We start from the raw sequence: 27784 nt of genomic DNA on the forward strand, positions 1-27784 counted from the left end.
AAAAGAGGACAATGTCGCAGCCGCCAACAAAAGGCAAGGCCCCTCTCTGGGTCGGCAAGGTGTGATCTTACTTCTCTTTGGAAAAACTCAGGAGCCATCCAGGACTTTGACTTTCCATTCCCCTCCTCTCCAGCCCAGCCCAGCCCAGCCCTACTTGGAGGAACAAAGCTCTCCTCTGTTCCTGCCCCACACTGAAAGCAGCCCTGCCACCCAAGCACCGCAATGCACCCGCCTGCTCCCGCTTCTCCCTGGTCTACCTTAAATTCCCCTTCCCCACCCCTTCCGCCCTAGCTAGCTGGCTCACCTGCTTCCCTCCCCCACATCCTATTGGCACTGGATCCCCGCCAGGCCCAGCAGGCCCCAAAGCCACCCGCTGGCTCTGCTTCAAAGCCTAGGATGTGAACCGCAGCCCTGCCTCACCAAAGCCCGGGGCTGTATGAGCCATTCAGAAGGGGCTTTTCGCCAGTTCTGAGCTTTGAGCTTGAGTGCGGGCAGCCTTCAGGCAGGCACATGAAAAAGGCAAACAAAGGGGGCAGTGGGCACTGCCAGGCTCAGCCTCTCCCTGAAACAGGAATTTGGGAATTAAGTCCCTCAGAAGACCTCACCTGTCCTTTAAGATCTGATAGGTAGAGGTGAGCAAAGGACACAGGCAGACACTTGAAAGCCCTCCGTTTCCTTATCACTCTCAAGATCTAAAGCTGAGCCCTGGCATGTTCTACAATTAACATATCCATGGGGAAAGCAATGCCATCATTGGGGCACTCAGTTTACGGCCACAGACTTCAATGAAGCAGGCACAGTTCATGTATGCTCGGAACATAAAGGGGCCTGGCATACTCTCCAAGTGCATTAAGAGCGCCTGCCTACAGGTAAGTCCTTGGCGTACAACCACAATTGAGCCCACAATCTCTGTTGCTTAAATGAGGCATTTGTTAAATGAGCTTTGCCCCATTTCCTGCCACAGTTGCTAAGTGGATCGCTGCAGTTGTTAAGTTAGTAAGTAACCCGGTTGTTAAGTGAATTTTGCTTCCCCATTGACTTTGCTTTGTCAAAAGGCTGCAGAAAGTCACCCCACGACCTCGAGACACAGCAACGGTTATAAGGGCGAACCCGTTCCCAAGCATCTGGATTTTGATCACAGGATGACGGGGATGCTACAAAGGCCGCAATTGTGAAAAATGGTCCTCAATCACTTATTTCAAAGCCGTTGTAATGGTTACTAAATGAACTGTTGTAAGTTGAGGACTGCCTGTATTTAAGTCAACTGGAGGGTCTAAACAGGGAATGTCTTCCTTAAAGGACGTAAAATGAATTTCCTTTTTCTCTTTCCCCCAGTACAGAGACAGAGAAGTTTAACACCGCCCTGATGATGGGATGGGTGGGTTTGGGCAGTGAAGCTAAAGCATAGGAGAGTGATGGTGAACCTTTTCTCCACTGAGTGCCCAAACTTAAAAGTGTGCGCACGCAAACTTGTGCAAGAGCGGACATGCGCATGGATGCCCAGCAGAGACCCAAAGACCAGCTGGCTGGAGGGAGGCGGGGCATCCCAACACCGCCAATGCAGCAAGAGGTAAGATCTTTTTGTGAGCTTCTGTTTCATCGTTTGCAGAGAAACAGCAGCTCACAAAAGAAACGCCACGGAGATCTGACCTGGGGCGATGGCACGCATGCCAGCAGAGATTGCTCTGTGTTCCACTTCTGGCATGCGTGCCACAGGTTCGCCATCACAGGCATAGGAGGTCAGCCCTTTTGTCATGAACTGCTGGCCCCTCTTCTTAACTAAGCTAAACCAATAGTGACTTCTTGGCTCTTTTTATTTCCTCTTTCCCTTGTCTGTAAATCCATCCCACCCACTCTCATTTATAATTATACACAAACCCTGCAAGAGCAACTTCTTACATATCCGCTGGAGTCAAGATTGCAATATCTTTCCCTCCTTCCTCACCCTAGTCTCAGAAACTGACTGGCTATCAGGATTGATGCATTGCCAGAAAAATGTACCTTTGATGATTTTGCAACCTGTTCCTGTGGAAGGTGACATTTCTCAAGTTGGTATAAAAGCTGTGTCGTATTCAAAACCATGCCTCCAAAAATCCCTTTCAATGTTGCTCAGAATCCAGAGATTGGGCACTTGACAACTGGGGGAGCAAAAACGGTCTCTGCTGTCCTTGATCTTTGCGACCATCTGGCTCCTTACATCACACTAGGAAGTGGGTAACCTTTGGGACACAAACGCCCCCAGCCCCCATCTGTGATCCCAAATTCCACAAGACCATTATGCAATGGTCAACCACCAAATCACAGGAGAGCAAAAAACAGGAAATCATCAGAAAGGTGCATTAAGAATCCAATAAGTTCATTGTTATTTTAATAAATCCAGTTCCCAAAATTTAGGAAAATAGGGAGTGAACATTCTAACCCTAGACCAGTAATGGGGAACCTTTTAGGCACAGGGTGCCCAAAATGGAAGGCACATGCACCAGAGTGCCGGAAACATGATGACCAGCTGGCTGGTCTAGGGTGATGATGTTGGTGCCCACAGAGAGGGCTCTGTGTGCCACCTCTGGTACGTGTGCCATAGGTTCGCCATCACACCCCTAGACCTTCTGGTGACATTTGTATGTTACTTGCCAATGCCAAGAGCAAAAGCAAAGGCCCCGGCTACAGTCTTAACTGCAACTGCAATCCATTTCTTGGCTTGTTTATATGCTTTGCTTCTGTAATGTACATGAGGATTAAACATGAGGATTACAGGTAGTCCTTGACTTACAACGATAATTGAGCCCAAAATTTATGTTGCTAAGCGAAACAGTTAAGTGAATTGTGCCCCATTATATGATCTTTCTTGCCACCACTGTTAAGTAAACCGCTGCAGTTGTTAAGCTAGTAAGATGGTTGTTAAGTGAATCGGGCTTCCTCATTGATTTTACTTGTCAGAAAGTCGCAAAAGGTGATAATATGTCCCCAGGACGCTGCAATCATCACAGTGGTGGGTTTCAAAATTTTTTAAAACCTCTTCTGTAGGTGTGGCCTGCTTTGTGGGAGTGGCTTGCCAGCCATGTGACCAGATGGGAGTGGCTTGCCGGCCATGTGACTGGGTGGGAGTGGCCAACTTGTAAAATGTGATGAAACTCACTTAACAACGCTCTTGCTTAGCAGCCAAAATGTTGGCTTAGAAATTCTGGCATTGAAGTGTGCAAGTCTTAAAGCTGTCAAGTTACAAGACTCTTGCACCCCTAACCCTTTAGAAAAAAAAACCCCAGGGGTGTTCAAACTTGACAGATTTAAGGCTTGTGGACTTCAACTCCCAGAATTCCTCCTCTCGCTCTTCATCTTGATGATGTGCAGATGGGGGGGGAGGAGGGGGGAGCTAGAACCAGTTCTAAATGGCACTGTAGATTTCTATAGAAGAGGCTAGAACTGGCAGGAACCCACCCCTGAACCATAATCAATGAGTCAGTTACCACGTGGCTGAATTTTGATCACGTGATTATGGGGCTGCTGCAACAGTTCACAAGTGTGAAAAGTGGTCCTAAGTCACTTTTTTTCAGTGCTGTTGTAACTTTGGTCACTAAATGAAGTGTTGTAAGTTGAGGAATAGCTATGCTATTAGATCTGTAACTGTTCTATTGTTCATGCAATTTAAGAAAACTTTGAACAAGTTCCTAGAATTGATCTGAACATGTTATCAGAACTTTATGATCCTCAGACTTCATATAGCCTTCTGAGGCTTTGTATGCTGTTCCTCCAAAATCTATCATTAAATTATATGATAAATATTTGAGCTGCGTATGCTTTAAAAATGATTCAGAGGAAGAGATTCACACCTCACATAAAGACACAGTACCTTTCTGCTACTCATTAAAGTGTATCTAATTTTCTTCAGGTTTTCTGAAAGAGGATTTAAGGAGTCAAATCATTAAAGCAATGTGTGTCTAGTGAAAACTCTCAAAGCAGTGGCACTTTATTTCAGGCTCAGGCCTTGAAAAGAAATGCATGAGCTTTAATGAACAGCAGAGAAGAGCTGCCCTTGCACAAGATCTGAAGCACTTCTGCCAAATTATTTTTGAAGCATACAATGCTAAATGTATAGTATGAAATCTAACTAACTAATTCTAATTAAGGTGTATTTAAATTAATTTCAATGCCACTGCTATACTAGTTCTTGTTTTGGAGTGCAAGCACCAGCACACTACTCAAAGGGCAAGATCAAGTTCAGTCCCCCCACCCCTGCACAACCCTGCTATTGATGTACTTTTGGAGTATAACTTTGGACTAACTATTACTGCCCATGTTTGCTCCACTGAAGCAATTGGGTCCTTCTCCCCACCCCCACCCCCACCCCCACCGCAAGAGGAAAACTACTAGCAAGAGTCTTCTTTCCCTCAGAATGTGATACTCTGGAGTATGTTGCCTCTGAAGATAGAGTCTCCATTGACAATTCTTAGGGGTAAGAAACCAAATTCTCCTCCTGGATGAGATCATTTAGCCTAGCACTGCTTGGTTAGGATCTCTACAAATTAAGCAGGAAAATTAAAAGTGCCCTCTCCAAAGGCTTGAGGCCAGGGGTGAAATTCATCAGGTTCTGACAAGTTCTGGAGAACCGTATTGGAAATTTTGAGTAGTTCGGAGAACTGGCAAATACCCCCTCTGGCTGGCCCCAGAGTGTGTGGACTGGGGAGGGAGTGGAGATTTTGCAGTGTCCTTCCCCTGCCATGCCCACCAAGCCACGCCCACAGAACCAGTAGTAAATTTTTTTGAATTTCACCACTGCTTGAAAACCTGAGATTGGAAGGGCACAATCAAGTCTTTGGAGTACATCAGTATTCCTCATCCTTGGGAATTTTAAGAGGCCTGGACTTCAACTCGCTGAATTCCTGATGGCTAGGGAATTCTAGGAGTTGGAGTCCCCCTCTCTTAAAAGTTGCAAAACTGTGGAGCACTGGAGTAGACTATGAGTCCCTTTGAGGGTTGAGGGGGAAGTACTTGCCACTGGCTATTTCTGTACAGTCCCTAGCACCTCTACCACTGAAGAATCACCATTGTGGACAATTCTGGCATGGAAATGGTTAACACCTGCCTCTTTTTGGAAGGAAGGAAAAGAGGAAGTCTGATGAGCAAAGTGCAGAGGCTGGAACACTCTCAGCAGCTGCCTTTGATCTCAGCGTCCTTGGAAAGCGTGTGTGAGCAGGTATCCGCCAGAATTGCTCCAGCAGGCTGGCTTCGCAATTGCCAAGCCTGCCTTGAACAGAGAGGTCAGAGGTTAGCAGCACAACTTCTCAGCTGTAAGATCAAAGGCACTGCAGATCTCAGGCTCCAGGATTGCCCTGGGAGGTTGGGAAGGGAGAGAGCTTAAGTTTTGCTGTAAAGGTGCTCTCAAACTGGGAGACTAGTTACACTTTCTTTAAACCTTTCCAGCATTTCATCCCGTGGTTTGCACATGTGTGTGCATGTACATTTGGGATGAATTCCTAAATGAATGTATCCTAATAGAATGTAGAAGACAAAAGGATAGAAATCTTAATGTTCAGCAGTGGTCCTGTCTCTTAAAAATTATACTGGGTCTTTTAGCACCTCAGATTCTACAAAGCTTTTCAAGATTTTTTGGTCTGAGACAGTGGTGAAATTCAATTTTTTTTTACTACCAGTTCTGTGGGCGTGGCTTGGTGGACATGGCAGGGGAAGGATACTGCAAAATCTCTATTCCCTCCCCACTCCTGGGGGAAGAACATTGCAAAATCTCCATCCTCACCCCTCTCTGGGGCCAGCCAGAGGTAGTATTTGCCAGTTCTCTGAACTACTCAAAATTTCTACTACCAGTTCTCCAGAACCTGCTGAATTTCACCACTGGTCTGAGAGATGAATTCACTAAAGGAAACGTAGCTCTCATTTTAAAAGTAAGGAGCATTGTGCAAATTTGCTCATCTCCCGAACATGGAGTCTAAACAATATAGCAGAAATCGTATATGGAATCATGGTCAACAGGGATGACTAGCAAAGAGTCCCATTTGTTCCGTTGGAAGTCAGGAAGCAGTTTGAAGCTGAGTTAAAGACACAGGCTGATCAGTATTCCCTCCCCTCTTTAGGAAATCCAGCATTCGCTTGCATCATGCTGAGTATTTTGGGGGAGCAACAACTGAGATAAAAATCACATTTCCACAACCAAATTTAACAATAACATGGTTTTTTTTAAAAAAAAAATCTGTTCAATTGTGTTCAGTTTTTGCAAACTGTCAGGAAAAGTCCCTGCAAACTGCAAGTTTGTGTTCGTGGCAATATTTTTCAGAAGTGGTTTTCCACCGCTTCCTTTCTAGAGCTAAGAGAAAGAGACTAGCCCAAGATCACCCAGCTGGCTTCGTGCCCAGGCAGGACTATAACTCATAATCTCCTGGTTTCTAGTGTGATGCTTTAACCTCTATATACCAAATTGCCTCTCTTTACATTAAGTTAAAATAAGGTAAATGCATTTCTGGCAGATGGATTGATGGATGGATAGGCAAGTAGGTGACAGAAAGCCAGACAGACACATGGAAATCTGACATATGCACACATTTATTATGTGTATGGAATCTTTAAAATACCAGTTCCCAAAGGCTCTGCTCCCCCTTTGCTAATGGAAAGAGGAGGCCCAGCAATACCAGCTCAATTGAAATGATCCGGAATGGTAATTTCTGAAAAGTCTTGTTCGTGCTTCATCTTTCTCAGTGGAAAAGAGTGCAAGGAAGAGAAACTAGAGTGTATGAGAGACTGTAGCTCTGCCCATTTAGTTTGGGTCTTACCTATTTTGAATATATAGATACTCAGGAACTTAATTTGCAATCTAATCAACCAAGGAGCGGATCAAAAAGCTTTCTGAAGGAATTTATGAAGTCTGTTCTCAGCACATATACCTTATTGGCCAATGACAGGCATGGCCGGAGATCCCGCTCAGGCCTTTCCAGTTTGACAATGGAGACAAATCCTGGAACAGTATGTTCATCCTCGCTGGTATTACACAAAGACAGGGGGTGGAACTGTGAAGAGAAAGGAAGGGAAAGTTACTACTGATGTATCATAAGGACAATTATAAAATCATAGGGCTCGAAGGGATCTCAGAGGTCTTCTAGTCCAATTCTCTGGTCAAAGCAGGTGTCTTATACCATCCCAATCAAATGATTGTCCAGTCTGTTCTTGAAAACCTCCAGTGATTGAGTACCCACAACCCTGGAGGCAAGCTATTCCATTGATTAATTGCTCTCACTGTCAGAAAATTCCCCCTTTCTTCTAGATTGAATCTCTTTGATAAGGTTCCACCTATTGCTTCTTGTTTTGCCCTCTGGTGTCCTAGAGAATAAGTCAATCCTCTCTTCTTTGTGACAGCCCCTCAAGTACTGGAAGACAGCTATCATGTCCCCCTAATCCTTCTCTTCAATTGGCTAGACATTTCTAGCTCCCTCAGCTGCTTGCCATACCATTTAGCCTCCAAACCCTTTATCATTTCTGTTGCTCTTCTCTACATGTTTTCCAGTCTCAACGTCTTTTTTGTATTGTGATATAATGATCGTATAATATAATGAGGGGGATATAATGTAATTGGCTTATATTGTAATACAGAAGAAAATACACTGCATTATTGAGGAAGGACTGCAGATCAACACTTGATGTGCAACTAACATACAGGGTAAAGTGCTACAGTAAAACACAGAACCAGTTTCAGACAAACATTTACACTTTTTCATTATCATTGAGCTTAGCCATTCTTCCATTTTTTTAGACACAAGCTTAAGAAAAATGTTAAAATATCTTCTGGATGGCCTCTTTAACTCATAATCTATCATGATTCACAATCTATGCATTACAGCTCAGTTATCATGTTTGTTGGGAATTCTGAGGATCTGTCAACTCAATACACCCAATGAGCACAGATTACAAGGTGCTCTGCAGTGCACAATCAGGTATTTGATCAAGAGGTTAAAAAAAAAGATACCCTGTGCTCTACATACAGTTACCCTTGAGTATCTTTTAGTAGCTGCCACCACTACAAAAATATTGCTGCATTATTTGTTAATATGGTAGAAGGATTCCAGGAATGCATGGGACTTTTCTTATTTCATTGTACCACTAATCAGTTTGCTTCTTAGTCCAGTTAAAGATTATCTAGCAAAGGTCCCGGCTAAAATTGGGTATGAATTAGTCACTCACAAAGACACTGTCTCTAAATTGTTTGTCTAGGTTTAAATCTTAGCTTTCATTTAGCAAGTCCCATTTTTAAAGATACCTTCATAATTAATGTCAAAAACTCCAAGGAAAACAAACAGGACTGAAAGAAGGAACCATTCCTGTTTAGAATAGAAAGCTGGCAGCAAGGAAAGGATTATTCTTGCAAGATTACAGTTGCTCCATAAACACAGAGAGGTGTTTCCTTTGAATTCAAAATGCCCTGAAGCTTTGTTCATGCGATCTTGAATCACACAAACATTTATAAATACAACATAGATGCATATAAGTGTAAGAAAAATAATTTACTTTCATTCACAAGAATTTCCTTTTGGAATTTCAATGGATGATTGTTCCATAAAAAACATAAGAGAGCCTTTCTGAATCAAAGCAATGTTCACCAGCATTCCAAGTCATCCAGTATCTGATTTAGGAAGCATGCAAAATAAGGATACACCCTTTTCCACCTTTTTGGTCCTGTTTTCAGTTCTACAATGCTTTTTGAAGTATGGTAGCTATTTCGCTTGTACTCAGATTGTTATAAACTGGCAAGTTTCTCCACAGAGCCCGAGCTGTTACCATTGTGGATGTCAAATGGAGGAATTGCTTAGAATCTTGCCAGAGAGAGAAAGATAGAGTGCGTTATTGGGAAGTTGCTCCATCTCCAATACCATTTAGTTGCTTCCAAGGGTATGGTCTACTTAAAAAGAGTCCTGTCTAATGGCTGGGATGGGAATTGGGGTAGAATGTTCCAATCACAAAACTGAGCTTAAAAAATAATAATAAAGGGACTAATTGATCAGTCAACTTCAAGTAATGTGAAATTACTTTAAGAAAACCTTTGCAACTGGATGATAAAGGGCAATTAAACAACAAAAAATGGCCACCTAATGGAGGAGGTTGTTCTGTCAACTGGCATAAACCCTTATTCAGTTGGTCAAGGGAAAGGCTTATGGCTAATGTAATGCCTGTTCTTCTAAGGAAAGAATGGCCATCTGCGCTGTTGCATCTGTTGTCTGATAGACCAAAGGTGAGCTCACACCTGCTGCCAGCTTTGGCAAAGGATCAAGGGAGAATTTCATTGAAAGTCTGATAGCATCTCTCTCTTCCCCCCCCCCCTTTTATACACACTGGTTAAAAGAAAGCTGGCACGCCTATTTTACACAGCAGCTTCTCTGTGTGGGGCCAACAGTATGTCTGATGGATCAAAGGAAGGAGTGTTGCATCTTAAAGATATGGTTCTTCACCTCCTAGCCATCATGGTATGGTTCACTAGTCTTAAAAAACCCAAAATTGCAACCTCTCTGCTGCTGCATTTCCAGAAATCTTCATCCCTGCACATGTCATTCAAATTTCTAGAGAGATTGTGGCTATTTAGAGTTGAGGGACTTGTGGTCCTGCAGATGCAGATGCTGTTGAATTACAACTAGAATTCTTCACCATCGACCATGCAGGTTAGGCTACTAGTAATTCAGAAAAATCTGGAAGGCTATAGATTCCTTCTCTTTTGCTTGCAGTTATTTTAATGTACAGCACACATGTGTGCTGTACCTCGTCAGAATGCAAAGGGAAATGCCTCCTCTCTCAGCACTGGTGCCATACACTATAGATAAAATTAGATTCTGGATTTAATAATCTGATTTAACTAAGCAGACCCTGAATTACTAGTCCAAAATCCTGCCCTAATTGCACACCCATTGCTGATGTACAAGGTTATTATCAGGGAACTAGGGAACTATATGCCACAGAGACCGCCGTTTTTGTGCCCTCACTGTTGCCAAGGTGTATTTTGAACTCCTAATAACCTACTGTGGGACAATGAGACTTTGTAGCCTATATTTAATGAGAAAAACAAACAACATCCTGACTTCTACATTACTGGAAGGCAGGGTAGAAGATTGTTTTTTTTTTTTAAAGATAAGTGACTGCAATAGAAAGCAACCAGCAGACAGGAAAGCAGAAAGGACAGAAATGCCAGGAAAAGCATGTGTGATTTCCCCATAATCGGAGACACCTTAGCAGGCTGCCAATAGCAATTACTCCACTGGAACAGAACCTATCTAGTGGAGAAGAGGAAACAATCTGACCAGGTGGAAGACCTGCAAATAGCTGGTAAAGGAAGTTTGGGCAACCTTCCCCAGCTCAGCGCTAATATATTGCAAGCTTGCCCTTGACTTCGCTAGTGAAATACAGCATGGGAGATCTACCATACACTGAAGATTTCCCCATCCGAATTTCCAGATGTTTTAGGGCTGAGGCTTTCAGAATGTCCCAATTCATCCAGCATGCTTAGCCTGGATGCAGAATAAAATCCATTTTTCTGTGCTTTCCCAGTACATTGCACCACAAATTGAGCAAACGTTCTGGGCTCCCACAACACACCAAACCCGAATAATGCAGCATAACCAGGATTAGCAAACTGCGGAAACACCGCAGGGTGCGTTTATCTAACCCAAGGGTCCCCAAACTTGCCCCCTTTAAGACTTGTGCATTTCTCCAGCTGGAGAATTCTGGGAATTGAAGTCCACACGTCTTAAAATGGCCAAGTTTGAAGACCTCTGATCTAACCTTTTTAAGTATATCGTGTGAACACAACCATCGAGGGGGCGCTAGGCTGGAGAAGCCCGCTCCACCCCGCTGGCCTTGAAAGCCAGATAGGCTCCATCGAGCCGTCCGGGCCGGGCAAACCGAGGGGCTGAGAAAGCGGCCACGAAAGACGCGCTCCCGGCGGCGGCGGCGGCCCTCGCGGATTTTGAGCACGTGCGGAGCAAAGGAAACCTCCGTTCGCTCCAGCGCGGTAAGTTTTGAAGGTCAGCCCTTCGCAGCGAAGCCCTTTCTCTGAGCTGGCCGGGCCTGCCCGTGTCCCTTTGCGGCTTGCCTGCAGGCCCTCGTCTCCAACTCTCGCCACAGCCAGCGGGAGCGGCCAGCAGGGCCTGCGAGGCCGCCTGTGGCGCGGCGAGATGAAAGGCAGGCCGCTAATGTAAGAGCCGGTGGCCTCCCCAGTGCCGTTTGAACTGTTTACAGATCGAGTTAACTATTACAGGCCGTGTGTATCTTGGCCGCCTGCCCGAATTCTTCCGCGCCCGTCAGATATTATTAAACAACCCTTTCGATGCTCGCCTGGAGTTCTTCCAACACACCTCAGAGAGTTGCCGACACTCCAGGCGGAGCCTTTGGTTGGCACTCTTGTTCCCGAGGCCCAAACAAGAATCGCGGCCTCGGCCCCGGGGAGGCGGGGAGGGGGGGATTTGGCTGGCTCGCGGCGGCGACTCAAAGGGAGAAGAAAACAGGGAGAGTCAGGCTTGGTAGACACGGAAAAAGCCCCAGGGTGGGCACAGAGCCTAAAGAGCACCCCCTCGCCTCAGCTCCCTGGGCAAGGTAAATGCCGTCTTAAACTGCCGGCCCCCGCGTCTGCAGGCGACTGTAGAGTTGAATGGGCCGCTAATGTGGCCGGACTATTTCCTGGGGGTGGGGTGGGGGTGCAACAGGAGAGACACCTATGGAAGCCATGTTGAGGAAAGCCAGCAAATCCCCCTCAGCATTTCGGCTTTATTGCCATCCCCTAGCCTAGTTATCTGGCGGTGCTTTTCTTAAGAGTGTATCTCTCAAGCTGTGCCTTTTATTAAATAGCGCAACTTATGACAATTATGGCTTATGGTTGAGAGCTTTTTTCCCCCCTCTTTAGGTAACCTGTGGCACAAGTGCTGACTAAATGGCAATTTATCGGTGGCCATAATTGTGAAATAAATCAGAACTGGTTGGATGTAGAGAATTCACTCAGTCATAAGCCGTGGTTTTTAAGCCACCATAGATGGGTTGGGGAAAACCAATTCAGCCACTCTGTGGCTGAGCCTGTCAAATGCAACTGATAGTTCTTTTGCCCCTGCATTGACCCAAATTAGCTTAATAAAAAAAAAACCTAGTTCAACTATTATTAATGAATTAGGAGAAGCAGTGTGATCTAGTGGCTGCGGGGAAAACCCAATCAGTCGGGCCAGTATTATCTCCATTTTGAAGACTAAATGAATTTGAAAGACATTTCTATTGAAACCACCAAGCTCAAGATAGATGAGAGTCGTTTTGTGGTATTTTGGGTGTCACCTCACTTTTCTCCAATGTATTGTGTTTTCAAAGAACTTGTTGGCTTAGTTGAGGAATACAGTCTGCCAATTTGAGCCCTAGATAGTATGAATCAAGACCGAGACTTCTTGGAGTATATACAGAATGTCTTTACTTCAATATAAAGCAAATATATACTCCTCATTGTAATACATCATTTTTGGGGTAAAAGAAACCAGAAGCATTATATTTTTTAAAGCTAATTAAACCAGTCTAAAAATGTTACATAATGGGCAATTTTGGGTCATTGCTCAGTAGTAACAGAAAAGTTCCTCATCTTAGAGTTGCTCTTTCTCTTTTTGGTTTTGAGTCACCAGTTCATTAATGACCTGCATCTATCAGCGTTCCAGATCTTTTCAAGATACAGGTAATCCTTGACTTATAACAGTTCATTTAGTGTCTGTTCAACGTTACAACAGCACTGAAAAATGTGACTGTCACCATTTTTCACACTTAGAACCGTTGCTGGTCATGTGATCAAAATTCAGATGCTTTGCAACTGACTCATGTTTATGACAGTTGCAGTGTCCTGAGGTCATGTGATCACCTTTTGTATGCTGCTGACAAGCAAAGTCAATGGGGAAAATCACATTCACTTACCAATTGTGTTTCCTTAAACAACTGCAGTGATTCACTTCACCACCATGGCAAGAAAGGTCATAAAATATAGCAAAATTCACTTAACAACTGTGGCGTAGCAATAGAAATTTTAGTTCAATTGTGGTTGTAAGTCAAGGACTACCTGTATTCCCAAACCAGGTAGCTGTGTCTTTCTGAAGAGACCGTATTTTGTTTATTGTAGATCATTTCAGGGGGTGGTATTTTTTTAACTGTAGTTGTAGTAGCAGAAGTACACTAGGATTGTCATGCTGAGTGCTGTAACATTTTCCCCCAAGGCTCTTTGCTCCCACTACCTCTGAAGGGGCAGACTGCTTTTGGCTGCACTCCATAAATGCAGGCTTGAGAAAGCCAATGTGCTTTGAAGGGCTCACTCCCCCCACATCCAGGCACAGCAGCTGTTTTTTTAATCTGTTACCCTTCAGGTGGGTTGAATTTCATTTTTCAGAGTTCCCCAACAAGCCATGGGTTGAAGCCCTACCCATCTACTGTAGAGAGCAAATAATTAGAGCAGCCAGCCAGAGAGACATAATTCAATCATTGTGCCCCAGATCAATTAGCACCATTGTAATGGAATTTTGATACAGTACATTACCTAAATTGTGCTAGAAATCTTAACAACTATGACTGCTCATAAACTGATGCAACTTTCTTTTTGTAGAGTTTCCTTACCACCATTATGTTCAGAATCCCATTTAAATAAAGCACTTCTAGTGTTCATAGCAACTTAAGCAAGACGTTGGCAGATGGGGAGCCTCGGCTCATGCAGAGAAGCCTGAGAGGAGCTGAGTGGGCAGGGAGGTCTGTAAACAAGTGTGCAGCTTGGAACTCTGGGCTGAGTTAATGTGCTCCTGCTGGAAAGCCTGGGAGCTTGCTGTTGGCAGGTTTCGATCTCCCGCATCCCGTGTCACTAGGAGCCATTTGCTGGCTCCTCCAGCTTCCCAGCTTGTTCAGGCAGGCCTGTCCTGCTAAGAGAGGGAGGAATTTGATTCTCACCCCCAGGGGCTTGCTAAGTAACTCTCCTGCACTTCAAAGGAGCTCTTTATTTTGCCTTAGTGATCACACCCTGCAAAAATTTCCCACTGACAAAAGAAATCGTTTTATAGGCAAAGGAGGGATTGGAATGTCTCCTCAACCCTGATGAAGGAAGAAGGGCTCAACACACACCCTGGAAGAGACAAGGCATGGAGTTGTGGTCTCTGCAGTGATAAGTGCTGAGACATAAGATCATCTGAAAGTTGGAAGAATCCTGTTGGATCCCATCCAGCATCCTGTTTCCCAAAGTGATAAACCACATGTCCTCTAAAAGCCTATAAGAAGGGTGAGAAAGCTTACCCCTATACATAGAATTCCAACGTAAAATATTGTCACAGACCTCTGCCATGGATTGTGATCTAAGATTATTATAACAATGTCAATCATAGTCTTCATTCCGTAATTCTATGGCATTAATCCCAAATCTTACTCAATGCAAAGGGAGAGGCACAGGCTTCCATTAGTAATCTTGAGCCTGGACCAAATCTAATATATTTTCATTCTTAGATTAAGCTAAAAGGTCACACTACCTTCAACTGAACTCTATCTAGATCTTTGGAACTTCAAGCACCACAGTTACCAAGAATTTTTTGACCTTGCAGGTTTGGGAATAATAAAGGCTGAATGCCAGTAACTCTGAAGGACAATGAGATGTTTTCTGGATACCCAGAGAAAAAAATATTATCAACTAAGAGTACAATCCTGAATAAAATGCCCTGCTCATGCTTTTGTTTAATTTTGTTTAATAGTTGCAATATCTGCTATCTGACCTGTGTGTAGGTTGCTAGAATTAACTAGATGAAACCCTAGCACTCATGACCCAGGTAGATAGGCAACTAGGCCAAGAAGCTTGAGCAATAATTTGTGCTAGTGAAGCTGCATGCAGTCTGGATAGTGCACTTAGTACTGACATTGCAAATTAACAGAGGATGGGAGATATGGATATGGTATACATCTGGAATAGGATTAGCTTCTTTTAGACTATCCCCATCTGGGCCAAAAAGTCTTCCTTATCTGCCGATAGTACTTACATCTGATATCTGAAAAATCAGATATCACAGAAACTGACATAACTTAAGCCATGGCTGTGTTCACACAGCATGTTTATCCTGGTTAAGTAATGACTTGGCAGGGGCAGCCTTTGTAAAACATTATATGCTTTATTAGTTTTAACCTTGGGTAGGGGTTTTTGTGGCCCAGCATTTTGTAAAATTGGGTTAACCTATGGATCATTATATTTGCAAATCCAGAAAATTAGTTAATTAGTACCCAGGTGAAGTGGGCTGTGTGAATGCTGCCAGTGAGGAATATTAATGGAAATTCTTAAAACTATGTTACCACACAAAAAGTTTACATTTTTTCATTCTCTCTTTTTCCTGCTGACCCTCATCCCAACAATCAGTTACAGGTGATAACTCAGGTTGCAGAAGAATATAAACCAGCTAGCACTCATTGTCAATATATAACAATTGTGGGACTTAAAGCCAGTCTCCCTCAAAAATACTTTTGAGCAGGAAAAATAGTTAATCATCTGCTATGGTCTCTTACATATGTATGCTCATTAATGTGAGTTGAAGTCATTTCTGCCCCAGTCCTTAAAAGACAAAAATAGTGTAAGATAGTAGACCATGAGGGGAAGCCTGTTCCAAAGTCAGATGCCTCCATAAGACCTAAAAAGAGCTATTTTTTGCAACCAGTTGCCTGAGTGCCATTTTTTCATTGGAAGGGAAACTAGCTATAAATGTATGATGTATGCTATATTGTGCACATCTTTCCAGTAAGTGTTCTTAGGATAATCAGTGTTTTGAACCTCAAGATTAAAGTTTGGAGAGAGAGAGAGAGAGAGCAGAGCCAGAGGAACTTCATCTCATCATGAACAGAGCCAGGATCTGAGAAGCTTTTCTTTGCAACATGGTATTAACATTGTTTCATACTTTTATATTTTGTGGTTCTTCCTCAAAAGAATTGGAAGTTGTAGATCTGTGTGGCCGCTCAATTACCAACTCAGCATTAGATGAAATAGAGTTTGATCCGTGAAATGTGAGTTTGCAGCTATTCATAAAATCTACAAAAGATCCTCGTCTTTAATTTAACCTAGCTCTTTTTCAATTTGGACCTTTAAATGAACTGGACTTGGTGCTGATGAGAATTATGGGAATTAGACACATTTAGTGAGAATCAGGTTGGGGAAAATAATTAATAGTTAATATTTGGCTGAGCACAAGCAGATGCCATTGGTTTATGCAACATCCAGAGTGCAGTCCTAAAACCCAACATTTCAAGGGAGCAGAGTTTTGTTAGACTCAGTGGGGCTTCCTCAAAAAAAAAAAAAAAGCCATGTGGATCTAGAGATTTCAATTTATATTCCCCAGCTGTCTAAAATGGTAACTCTTTTCTGTGCCTGAGTGATCTTGTGATTCCAAATATATACCTAGTTTAGAAGCACCCTTAAGTACTTCAAAAGAACATGGAAATCTAACTTAGAGCCCCTGTGCTGGTGTTTAAAGAAATAATTGTTAGGGGGAGAAGAAAAATGTGAGGAATATTAGTGCATGTCTGTTCATGTTTATTCAGAAGCAGCAGCAATGATGCTGTCCTTTTAACACTTGCTGTTCATCCTAGATCAGCATTCCCCAATCCAGTGTTCCTCAGAGAACCTATATGGCTAAGGATTTAAGGAGTTGTAGTTGTCCAGGTGGGGATGCTTCTCAAAAACTTCTCACCCAGTTTTTCTCCTAGTAGGACCTTTTCCAAGGTGGGATTCTGTACAGTTTTGTCTTGTCAAATTTTAAACAGAATACTACATAATCAACATTTGCTGCAGCCTTTCTTTCTGTTTTGCCTTTTCACTTTTTCTATTGCAAAATCTCTGCTATAATATATTTCTCTTGAGGCTAATAAACCTTTTCAATCTCACAATTCAAATTTCAGGGAGGCTAATTCAGAATTTAATACATTTAAGCTTGGAGGAAGAGAGGAATTCTTGTGTTCCCTTATTAATTTCACTGGTCACTCTATGGCTATTGTACAGTGTTTGTATAGCTAAAGCAGTTTTTTGAAGCTGCACTGTGTTAACCCTTTTGATGTAACATCTGATCTAGATCTGTGTCTCAGCATAAGAATGGAGGGTCAGTCTTCACAGCATCCATTTCAAAGGGCTTCACAGACCAATTGTACTTTGTGCCCAAAAGCCCACTTATTGGTTAATCATTACACAAATCAGCACTAAGGAAATGCAGTCAATGGACAAGGGAAGTTAAAGATACCCATTAAAAAGTTTATGACCCATACTGGGTCCAGGACAGTCAAAGGATATTAAATTCAGCTGAAATTACAAGGACAACAACTTTCAAATTATCTGAGGGATCTGGCTACCATTGTGATATTAGACACTTCTTTATAATAATAGAAAATATATGACAGTAATTTCTTTTTAAAAAATAGCCACTGGTATTGCTTAATCAAAAACATATACATTGGTTTCCTCAGAAGTTTACTTTTGATATGAAGAGTTTGCCTTTCTTTAAATCTAAGGTTGAAAATGCCTTCTTTGATGGCCATACATGTCATGAATATTTCTCTTTATGTTAATTTAAAACATGCACACCTGTAATAAAAAATCTGGACCAGATCTACATAGGCTTTTTATCTTGGCACTATGACATCTATCTTACTCAAGATTCACATGACACATGTCAACTTTATCTCAGCATAGTAGTTTTCTCAGCCTGCCTTTTTAATGAGTCGATGGTGTAATACAGCAATTCGTAGTGCCCAGTAGAATGTTTTTATATAGGAATATTTAAGGCAGTTTCCAATATGGAAAAATGTTTGCTTTTTGTTAGAAACAGTGAGGAAGTAGTGAAGGAAGGAAAAGAAACAACGGTCATAAAGACATTTAATATAAAATAAATATAAAATAAGTTGATGTGAAGAACAATCCACTGGGCATAAGAGCTTCAAGATATGTCTCTGATGGAGCATCATAACAAGAATTGAGATTTGGTAGCTTCATAAACTAACTATATACCACTATATACCATAGTTTGTATTTTATGAGGAGTTACTTCATTCGCTTTGGAAGATGATAGTTGTTCCTGCATCTAAATGGAGTTTTAGAAACCATGGCAGAAAGCAGAAACTAGAACTTCTAATGAAATGTATATACCTCATTTAAAACTTCCAAAGTTTTAGTATCTGAATAGTCCTAGTATTGTGAAAACGCTTCACTGCACCATAGTGCATACATCATTGCATTAATTGCCATGTGTCTTTAGATTATTAGTTAGAGCAAATATGAAAACCCTGGTTGTCTCATCGCTACAAGGGGCTCTAGTATAAATCCTCATTAGAGACATACAGTAGTAGGATTTATCTTCATTATCAATTCAATTTATGGCAACTGATATATCAGGGATGGGCTAATTAAGGATTATCACCACTAAAATAAATAGCTCTGGATTGGGAGAATGAGATAAGGGTGCTCAACCCTAAGAATATTTACACCACGTGTTAAAAAAATGTGGCTAACCATTTGTGGGCAAGACAGATGAACAGAAAGAAACAATTTGAAATGAAAATAATAATTTGCATAACATTTGCAGACCCTTCCCAGTCCAGATTTAGACTTCAGGAAATGGATCTACTTTATTGCTCTGTTGAAATAACTGTGGCTTGCAACCAGACTGGAGAGTCTAGGTGCATCCACTGCAACTTCTAGCTGAGACTCCAAAAATATTTTAAGTGATGTTGGCCCCCCATGTAATTACTCTGCCAATGTAAGGTAGTCTCACTCTGATGTTGTTTAACATTAATTAACATTCAAATTCATTTGTATCTTTTGAAATACAACATCTGTTTCCCAAAATTTTAAGAGTCAGATGTGGTCCTCATCCACTCATAGCAACCCCTTTTCCCCCTTTTCACTAAGAAATATGTTAGCAGCCTAATAACAATATTGGGAACCCACCTTTTAGCTAGAAGCATGCTAAATATAGACAAGGGACTATAGCATTAACCAATCCACCCATGTGTGAAGAATTGGGCCAATTATAAGGGATCTTATCAGATAGTAGGAATCCCAATCCTTCTTACAGGAGGCATCTTAGTAACTATATCAAATGATGCCCATGTATTACAGAATCTTTCTGCACATTAAAGAAAAGCCTCAATTACTCTTCTGTGGCTTTGTACCCTTTGATAGTTATATTAAAAAAATTCAACACAGCATATTCTATAACATGGAGATGTAGAAGGTTCTCAAATATGAAACTTAAGATGGCACTGTATGAGGATTGTACTGTTTCATTGTACATTTTTGGATCAAACTGTTTTACTCACATTATTAAAACAACCTAGCACCATGAGGAAAGCTAGGTATTAAGCATCTTAAAACTACTACCACATTCAAGGACATAGTAATATCAGTGTTCCGTATATTTAATGCATGTAAATGCTGTTGCATGTTTCTTATTGGTAAAAGCAACAATGGGAATTTAGGACAAATGTAATTAAATGCTATCGATAAAACTGGGCCTATACCTTTTGATTCCTACAAATCAACTTCTTGCCACCAAAAGGAATTTGAAATACCTATAATTCTTCCTCTTTATAGAAATATCTGTGGCTTGCACAGGATGGGAATAGAAAGATGTGTTTTTCCTTTCCCTAGAAATATTATGAAGTTACTGCCAGAACATCCAAATTGTTGTGGTTAGCTAGTTATATGGTATAGCACAACATAGCCTTCTGAAGAGTATGAACTGCTGGGTGAGTAGCAATTCTGTATGCTTTGAATACAGAGCTGAAGAATGAAGAGAGAAAAGCAGGGCTGGGTAGAACACCCCCCTCCGCTCCCAAAAAAACTATAACAGAAAAAATCTGCAGGAAGAACAGGTGAGAGAGAGAGAGAGAAAGAGAGAGAGAGAGAGGGAGAGAGAGGGAGAGAGAGAGATAAGAATGGCACATAAAGAAAATGCGAATTGTATGAGCTACAGCGATAAGGGAAGGGGGGGTGTCAAAGAAAGGCTTGGCAATGACAAAATGAAAGTATAAACTGAGATAGGTAAAAAAGCATGAATACATAGAAATGAAAAGGAGAGGGTTAAAACTATGGCAAAACATTTTATATTGTTGCTATAGTGATGAAACTCTTGTGGATTATTATATCTGTTATAAACCAGCCTTTTGATTGTCCAGTTTATATTAGACACTTAGGTTGTCTTGGCATCAGGATGCACACCTCCAATTCTGCAGGTTTATTCCTGGCTAAAAGCTTGCAGTCCAAAGCTACATATGTAGCTTTGGATTGCAAGTTCTCTCTATATATTTTAAATACAAAATTGGAAGAAATTGAATTTTATTCAGTTTCAAGACATACCAACTTCTATGATGCAACATGAATGTAGAGTATAATAAAAATGATTTATGATATTCTCTCTTCTCTTTTCTTCGAAGACTATTATAACATGGGACTACCACCAGCCTGACTTAAAATGACACTACATATTGTTTTAAACTCCCATTGAGAATTTGGGCTTCAAATTTAGCCTGTTTAAATCCCTACCCCATCCCTTATGCTTCTTTCCTCTCAGCTGTTCCTTTTATTTATCTCAATTCCTTTTCTGTTCTGTACTCCTTTCTACAGATAGCAACACTTGAACTTTCATTCCTTTAATGGTCAGCTACTGATTCTCCTGGGGACCATCTGAATGTTGATTGCATGAAGATGGATAAGCCCCACAGTCCATGTCTATAACTGACTCTTAGCAAGTCTCAGGTTCATGGCCACATTACATTCTGCAGATATTTCTTTTGTCTCCAGATTAGCAAGTGGTGGTGGTGTTATTTCAAAGATATTGCGTTACTGACCTAGAGACTATGAGATATTTTCCCTTATTCTTTTCCCTTTGGTCTTACTCAACTGTCAGTTCACTCTCCTATTGAGCTTTCAACTTCTAGTGGCTGATCACCTACTGGGATCCCTTCTGTTTCTAAATGCACCATAACTTGAACAGCTATCTCGACCCATTCCAGTCCGGCTTCAGGCCTGGCTACAGCACAGAAACCGCTTTGGTCGCATTGACCGATGACCTCTGGAGAGCCAGGGATGGAGGCTATGCCTCCATCCTGGTTCTCCTTGACCTCTCAGCGGCTTTCGATACCATCGACCATGGTATCCTTCTGCGACGACTGCGAGAGGTGGGGGTGGGAGGCACTGTTTTGCAGTGGTTCTCCTCTTACCTCTCGGACAGGTCGCAGTCGGTGTTAGTTGGAGGGCAGAGATCGACCCCTAGGCCCCTAACATATGGGGTGCCGCAGGGTTCGGTCTTGTCTCCCCTACTTTTCAACATCTACATGAAACCGCTGGGCGAGATCATTCGGCGGCACGGGATAAAATACCACCAGTATGCGGACGATACCCAGCTGTATCTGTCTGCCCCGTGCCAACTCAATGAAGCGGTGGACGTGATGAACCAGGGACTTGAAGCTGTTAGGGACTGGATGAGGGCTAACAAACTCGTGCTCAACCCGGATAAGACCGAGTGGCTGTTGTGTTTCCTTCCCGCCAATTTGGCAAGTATTCCATCGCTCAGGCTGGGGGGTCAAACATTACACCCCTCAGACAGGGTCCGCAACTTGGGAGTCCTCCTGGACCCACAGCTGACTTTCGAACACCATTTGTCAGCTGTGACAAGGGGGGCATTTGCCCAGGTTCGCCTGGTGCACCAGTTGCGCCCCTACCTGAACCGGGAGGCTCTCACAACAGTCACTCGTGCCCTTGTGACCTCTAGGCTGGAATACTGCAATGTGCTCTACATGGGGCTGCCCTTGAGGAGTATTCGGCGACTTCAGCTAGTCCAGAATGCAGCCGCGCGAGCGATTGTGGGTGCACCTCGCTTCACCCACGTAACACCTATCCTCCGCGAGCTGCACTGGCTACCTGTCTATCTCCGGATACGCTTCAAGGTGCTACTTGCCACCTATAAAGCCCTCCATGGTAGTGGATCTGGGTACTTGAGAGACCGCCTACTGCCAATCACCTCCACACGACCTATTAGATCTCATCGATTAGGCCTCCTCCGAGTTCCATCCGCTGGTCAATGCCGACTGGCAACCACGCGGAGGAGAGCCTTCTCGGTGGTAGCTCCAACCCAATGGAACAATCTCCCCATGGAGATTCGTACCCTCACCACCCTCCAGACCTTCCGCACAGCCCTCAGAATCTGGCTATCCCGTCAGGCCTGGGGCTAAAGATTGTAACCCGCCCGAATGGTATGAATGTTGTGTTTTAATCATGTATTGTCTTATATGTAATAGTCTGTTTTCCCCCCTTCCTTTGGATTGTGAGCCGCCCTGAGTCCCCCCAGGGAAAAGGGCGGCATATAAATAAACCTTCTAATCTAATCTAATCTAATTTGCCATTCATTCTCACCTTCCACTCTTCTGCCTTTTCCATGAGGAACATCTAACTTAGGAGGAGATAGTCTATTGGTGCCAGTTGCCCAGTGAAATGGTGGACGTCTCTCTTTTTCCTTAGCCACATTGACATTTGCCTTCACACCAAGCTAAACTATTAATTCTCCACACAAGCAGCTGGTCAATATAATAAAATCTCTCAATCTGGCAGTTGTAAACTATCTACCTTCAGCAAGTCAGTTTTCAAACTGTAACAGGGTTTGGTTCCTCAGAAGAAGTGCCTGCATGGCAACTTCTTCCTCTTCTGATACAAAAAGGACACCTCCTGCATCCACCAAATCAATTGCCTTCTCCTCTGGGATAATCTTAAATAATTTAATATCTAACATCCAGGATGCAATATGACAGTGTTTTTAATGAAGCTGCCCCTAAAAGACTTCTCAGAAACTTCACTTAACCTGAAAAATCATAGCTGTTTGCTTTGAAACATCTGGAAATGGAAATCTGTATCTACAAATTAACTGCTCAGCTGGTTCAGCTATTTGTTTCTTCTAGATAGAGTTCAAGATACTTGCTTTCACTTATGCAATCCAAAATGGTCTTGAGTTACAATCAAATGAATAATGCCACTGTCAGCCTATAAAGCAGAATTTTGACAATTGTGGTACAATAGTTCTCCAATACTAACCCCACTTGAAACTCTTTTTGCCTTTCAATTTTTTTCCCTTTAGGCATTTTATTAGCTAATACATGAATAGTCATTTTTAGTAATTTTAGGATCCATACATAATCTATCTTCTTTTGGAAACTGCTCTTAAGACATATTAAGTAATAGTCATGATAATTTTTTACAATTATTCATGGTAAACTATACAAAGGGCATCACCTCAGTTTGAGGCCATAAATACATCTAAACTGATCAGAGCATTGAATATGGCCCATGTAGCTACCTGAAAACAGATTCAGATTACCTTACAGTTAGGTGGAGCAGACTGTAGAAAACTAACTGGCTGAGTTCAGGATGCTGATCTATAGGTATATGAAATTCCTTCCACTTTCTATTACAGTATTACATCACAAACTGAAGCATTCTCAATATGGGCTTAAAATGTTAAAAAGTTAATTATAATTTTCTCCTTTTTGTATCTTACTGTAACCTAACTCTGTAATTAAACCTAAAAAAATATATTTTGAAAAATTCCGTATTATGTCACTTCCTCTACTTCCTTTTTTTCCTATTTGGGTATGCTGCATGCCTTGGTTAAGCAAGGATGTCCTTGTCCACTCTGTAAATTGCTGTGCACACAGAGGTACTGCTGTTACTATGAAGTGTTATAATTTGAAATGACCTCAAGCTGGTCACCGTTTCAGGCGAACTTTCCTCACAGCTTATAGAGATAAAAGAGAAAAATACTATTCACAATAATAGCATATGGAACACTTGGAAAGAGATTGGATAGAAAAGTATGATATAAAATCATGAATAATTATACTTGTACAGCAATGAAGATGGTCAGAAAATGTCATCTCTATTAATTTTTTGGCTCAAGCCCTTTAAAATTTGAAACAGCATGTACAAGAAAATACACCTTATTCTGACTTCTGGTTTTTGGATAAGTCCTATTTTAAGATCTGTTAACAGTGTGTTTCTAATTGATACACTTTGGGACCAGAATGATTGTGATTTTCTCAGAATTACCTAGAAAAGGATTTAGGATCAGGACTCGTATTGTAGACATCCCTGTCAGCTTGAGGCCACAATGTATACTGCAAATATGAAAGACTACTTTTCCTGACACACACTATGATTATATTTTCAAAAATAGCATATGAGCCTGTTTTATGCGGTGGTAGCAGATTACAAGATCTAAGGCAGAGATTATTCCTTCCTTGTTACTCACATACATTTAATAGGTTTTGTTAGCGAGTAGTTCATACATTTGTCATCCTAGGAAGAAATCCTGTCATTGAATTATGCCTATTTCAAAAAGGACACATGTTCATATGAACAGAGTTGCTTTATGTAGTCAGAGGATATCCCCAGTTTTTTCAACTGGAGTTTTCTCAGGTGGGAACTCTTTTTCAGTTCCAACTGAGATCATTTGAACTAGATATATCAGGAACATGATTGGGGATTGTTTCCTTGCAAACTGGGTGATCTATCAGTGGGCTGTCGTCTTTCCTAAATGATAAGATACAAAAGTAGTGTGCAATATGTATTTGTTTGCCCTGTGATTTGAATTAACTTCACAGAAGAAACCAACCAGAACCTCACAGAAGAAACCAACCAGAACAGTTGCAGTGCCTTGATACAACGTACTCTGACAATTCATCAATCCCTAATAACACTGTCAAGTTCTTTTCTCTCTCCATTCTCCTGCAGAGTATCCTGAAACTGATTGATTCAATCTAACCAATCATTCCAACACCCTTGCTATTTCAACTTCACCCTGAACATTACCACTAGAAGGCATTAGCTACTTAATTATCTGCATTTTCTATAATATGACATTGCTTGAGTTTTGCACCACTCTGCTTGTGAACAATTATTTCAAGTCATGTGAGGACCCTGCAAGGTGAGTCACAGGTTACAAGACAAGATGGCACATGAAGTCAGGCCAGAAACTGCCATCACAATAGATTGAACTTCACAACAGAGAAATTCATTCAGTCTTTCCAGTTGGTGGTTCTTCTCAAACTATGGAAAGTTCCTCCAAGCATCTCTCTCTGATCAAAGTAAGAGAATCCAAGACTGACATTCCTGAGTGATTGTGGGAAAGAAGAGGTTTGGTTGTCACTTCAAGCACTTTCTGAAAGGCATGGTAAGATCAGTAACATGTGGAAATTACTCAATTTGATACATTCCTAAAAGGAACCAAGGGAACAGGATTTTTTATATAAAATAAGCAGAGGTAAAACCAAAATCATGGGTCCAATAAGAGTGCCTCTGAGAGTTCATGCCTTTGTATTTCATTCATACAGAACAAAATTAAAATGTCCCTGGGAACAACCATGTGCACCTGCCCATTCATTTATGTTTGCTTAGCTGAAGAATAGCTATAAAAAGGGACACAATGAGGAAAGCTTTGTGAAGCTATAAGGTGGGCTGATGGTTTCTACTTGATGGTTTCAGTTACAAAGCAAAATAAAACCCCACTGTGGCCAGCAGATCTTGCATGGGAGTGAACAAGTGTAACAGAATAAAGATTTGCTTACCTGCAACAGTTTGCCTTCAGCAGGGGTGATCTCTGCAATGCTAGCAAAGACTCCTTCCAGTGTGAGGGGTTCCAGCTTGAAAGGAATTACCCGAATTATTGCCTTCTGGGCCAAAGTCCGCTCAGCTTCCATTGCTGCCACCAGTGCCAGTCCTGAGTAGCCTAGTCGTATCTGCAGCATAGCCATTAGCAGCCAAGGCCAGAGGACTGCCAGCTGTAGCTGGGAGCCAACACTCATGCTCCCAGCTGCAGCAGTGTGCTCTGGCCACACATACTGCTCAGGAATGTGTCCTCACCCCACCAGCAGGTTCCAACAACTGGTAAAATTGTTGAGGATTATAGTCCTCTGTGCAACTGCAGTCAATGGGGCAAACAAGAAGCAAAGGGTAGTTACCTGGAGCTTCTTCCAGGCTTTCCTCTCCCCCTTTTCTCAAAGTTTCTTCATGCCACGTGTTTGTAAAATCCTTGAGCTTCACAAGATTATAAGAACCCCAGATCAGGTCTTCCTCCTCCTCCTCCTCCTCCAGATAAATTCAGACATGGTGATGAGAAAAACCAATGAGGCATGAATAGCATATGGTATGAAGAGCTCTTGGTTTCTTCTTGGAAGACTGCTGTACCTGATTTTAGACAGTTCCCCATGGAAGACAATATCAGCTTCTCAAATCCTTTCAGGCTTTTAGATCCTAGGATGGCAACCAGGACTGAACCTGATATCAGATGACCTTACCAGCCCTTGTTGACTCCTGAAAAATGAATTGCTTTTTTCATATATTCTTTTGTCTGTTAATGCCAACTACTTTTGTCTTTTGTTTCTATTTATGCCACACATTAAAGCACAGAGTAACCATGCATGTACTTGCATTTAGGAATTTGAATGCAAACCTGGTTTTTCTTACTCATTGTCATCTGTTTGATCTTTTATTCATATTTGCATGCCTCCAATGCCTGCACCTCACTTTGTTGAATTAAAAAAAAATTAAGTTGGAATTTTCCAGCGGTTTGTCATTTTTAATACAGAAAACATAGTCCGTGGCTCCCCAAATTTATGAAATAAAAAAGGCATTTCTCAGATGTTTTCCAGAACTTGGAAGCTAAAAAAACAGGAAAAACAACTATAGATACACCTGTGTTTTATTTCATAGCTGTGCAAAATCTCAGAATGTGTTTCCTTTAAATGCAAATTAACACAATTAAACATTAAAAAGCATGCTTGTGATTATAGCTGTAGAAAAGCCGCAGAAATTTATCAGTTAAACATTTGATCAGAGAAAGAAAAAATAAATTTAAACTGGTATGCAAACCTATTACATAGTTTTGCTTCTAAAAGTCTATGAGGAAAAAAAAACCAGCAGCTTTTTGAAAAATCTTGGACAAAATATTTCATTTATCAAAATGTATTCTGAATCTTACCTACAAATTTCAGGTAAGGAAAGGGAAGTAGGGAAAACTTACAGAAACTCTTTATACAGGTAAATGTGAAATTCCACAGTCTGAATCAGAAAGAAAAATTGACTCCCGGCGGAAGGCTTGTGAGTCAGGCGTGGCTGAAATCTAGTTTCCAAAAACAACTTTAAAATCTTGCTAAAAATCCAGGAAAATTTCTGAGAACTCCTTTTGAATTTGAGTTGTCTCCCCTTCTTTCAGCAAACATAGTAGGCATATCTAAGCAGCACGCAGGATGGCAGTTGCTTGAAACAGCAGATATCCATCAGAAGACTGCATGAAAAACACAATGCAATCATTCTTCAAAGGCAAAACAGGACCTAGTGGGATGAAGTGAACTGGAAAAGTTCTGAAGAGCTCTTGAAAAAGTCTTCTTTCCCGAAAATCACAACTGGCTTAGCTCCTGGAAGGCAAAAGTAGTTTGTAGCTTGTGCTCTTGGCTTCCCTCCCCTAGGACTACAAGCACTTTCTACCTGCTGACACAAAGTGAGGGTGGAGCAGCCAAAGGCAATAACTCCACCCCCTGAATGTGATTTTCAGTGTTCTTAGACTCCCTCTCCTGATTCAGTAGTAAATTGCACTTAACATTTGCCTCCTTTTGACATGAATTGGCTGACTATACGAGCAAGATTCACTTGCTGCATTTTCCAAAGAATTATGGACAGAGAAATGGAAAGGGGAAATATTTGATCAAATGTGTTAAGACAAATCTTGTGTTTCAAGATTTTTAGTAAGAC

The 27784-nt window shown here is 41.8% G+C and overlaps 1 protein-coding gene and 1 long non-coding RNA gene across 3 annotated transcripts in view; one reads left to right on the forward strand and one right to left on the reverse strand.

Annotated features, from left to right (window-relative positions):
* The window catches only part of RNF43 (ring finger protein 43), a 52484-nt gene extending 24994 nt beyond the window's left edge, over positions 1-27490 (reverse strand). For both annotated transcript variants that reach the window (XM_014073254.2, XM_087717317.1), the window contains exons 1-2: positions 25603-27490; positions 6891-7013 (exon numbers count right to left, since the gene is read on the reverse strand). In XM_014073254.2, the coding sequence (XP_013928729.2) occupies positions 6891-7013; positions 25603-25839 (360 nt within the window). In that variant the 5' untranslated portion in view covers positions 25840-27490. The remainder of the gene's footprint in view (positions 1-6890; positions 7014-25602) is intronic.
* Positions 10859-14697, forward strand: LOC148044872 (uncharacterized). The gene is made up of 2 exons (XR_015697120.1): positions 10859-10993; positions 14040-14697. It is a non-coding gene; the product is annotated as an uncharacterized LOC148044872 (long non-coding RNA).
* Positions 27491-27784: the final 294 nt, after the last annotated feature.

This window comes from Thamnophis sirtalis, unplaced genomic scaffold, assembly GCF_051295495.1.
Source record: "Thamnophis sirtalis isolate CommonGarterSnake01/CBP01778 unplaced genomic scaffold, rThaSir2_p1.2 scaffold_6, whole genome shotgun sequence".
Lineage (NCBI taxonomy): Eukaryota > Metazoa > Chordata > Lepidosauria > Squamata > Natricidae > Thamnophis > Thamnophis sirtalis.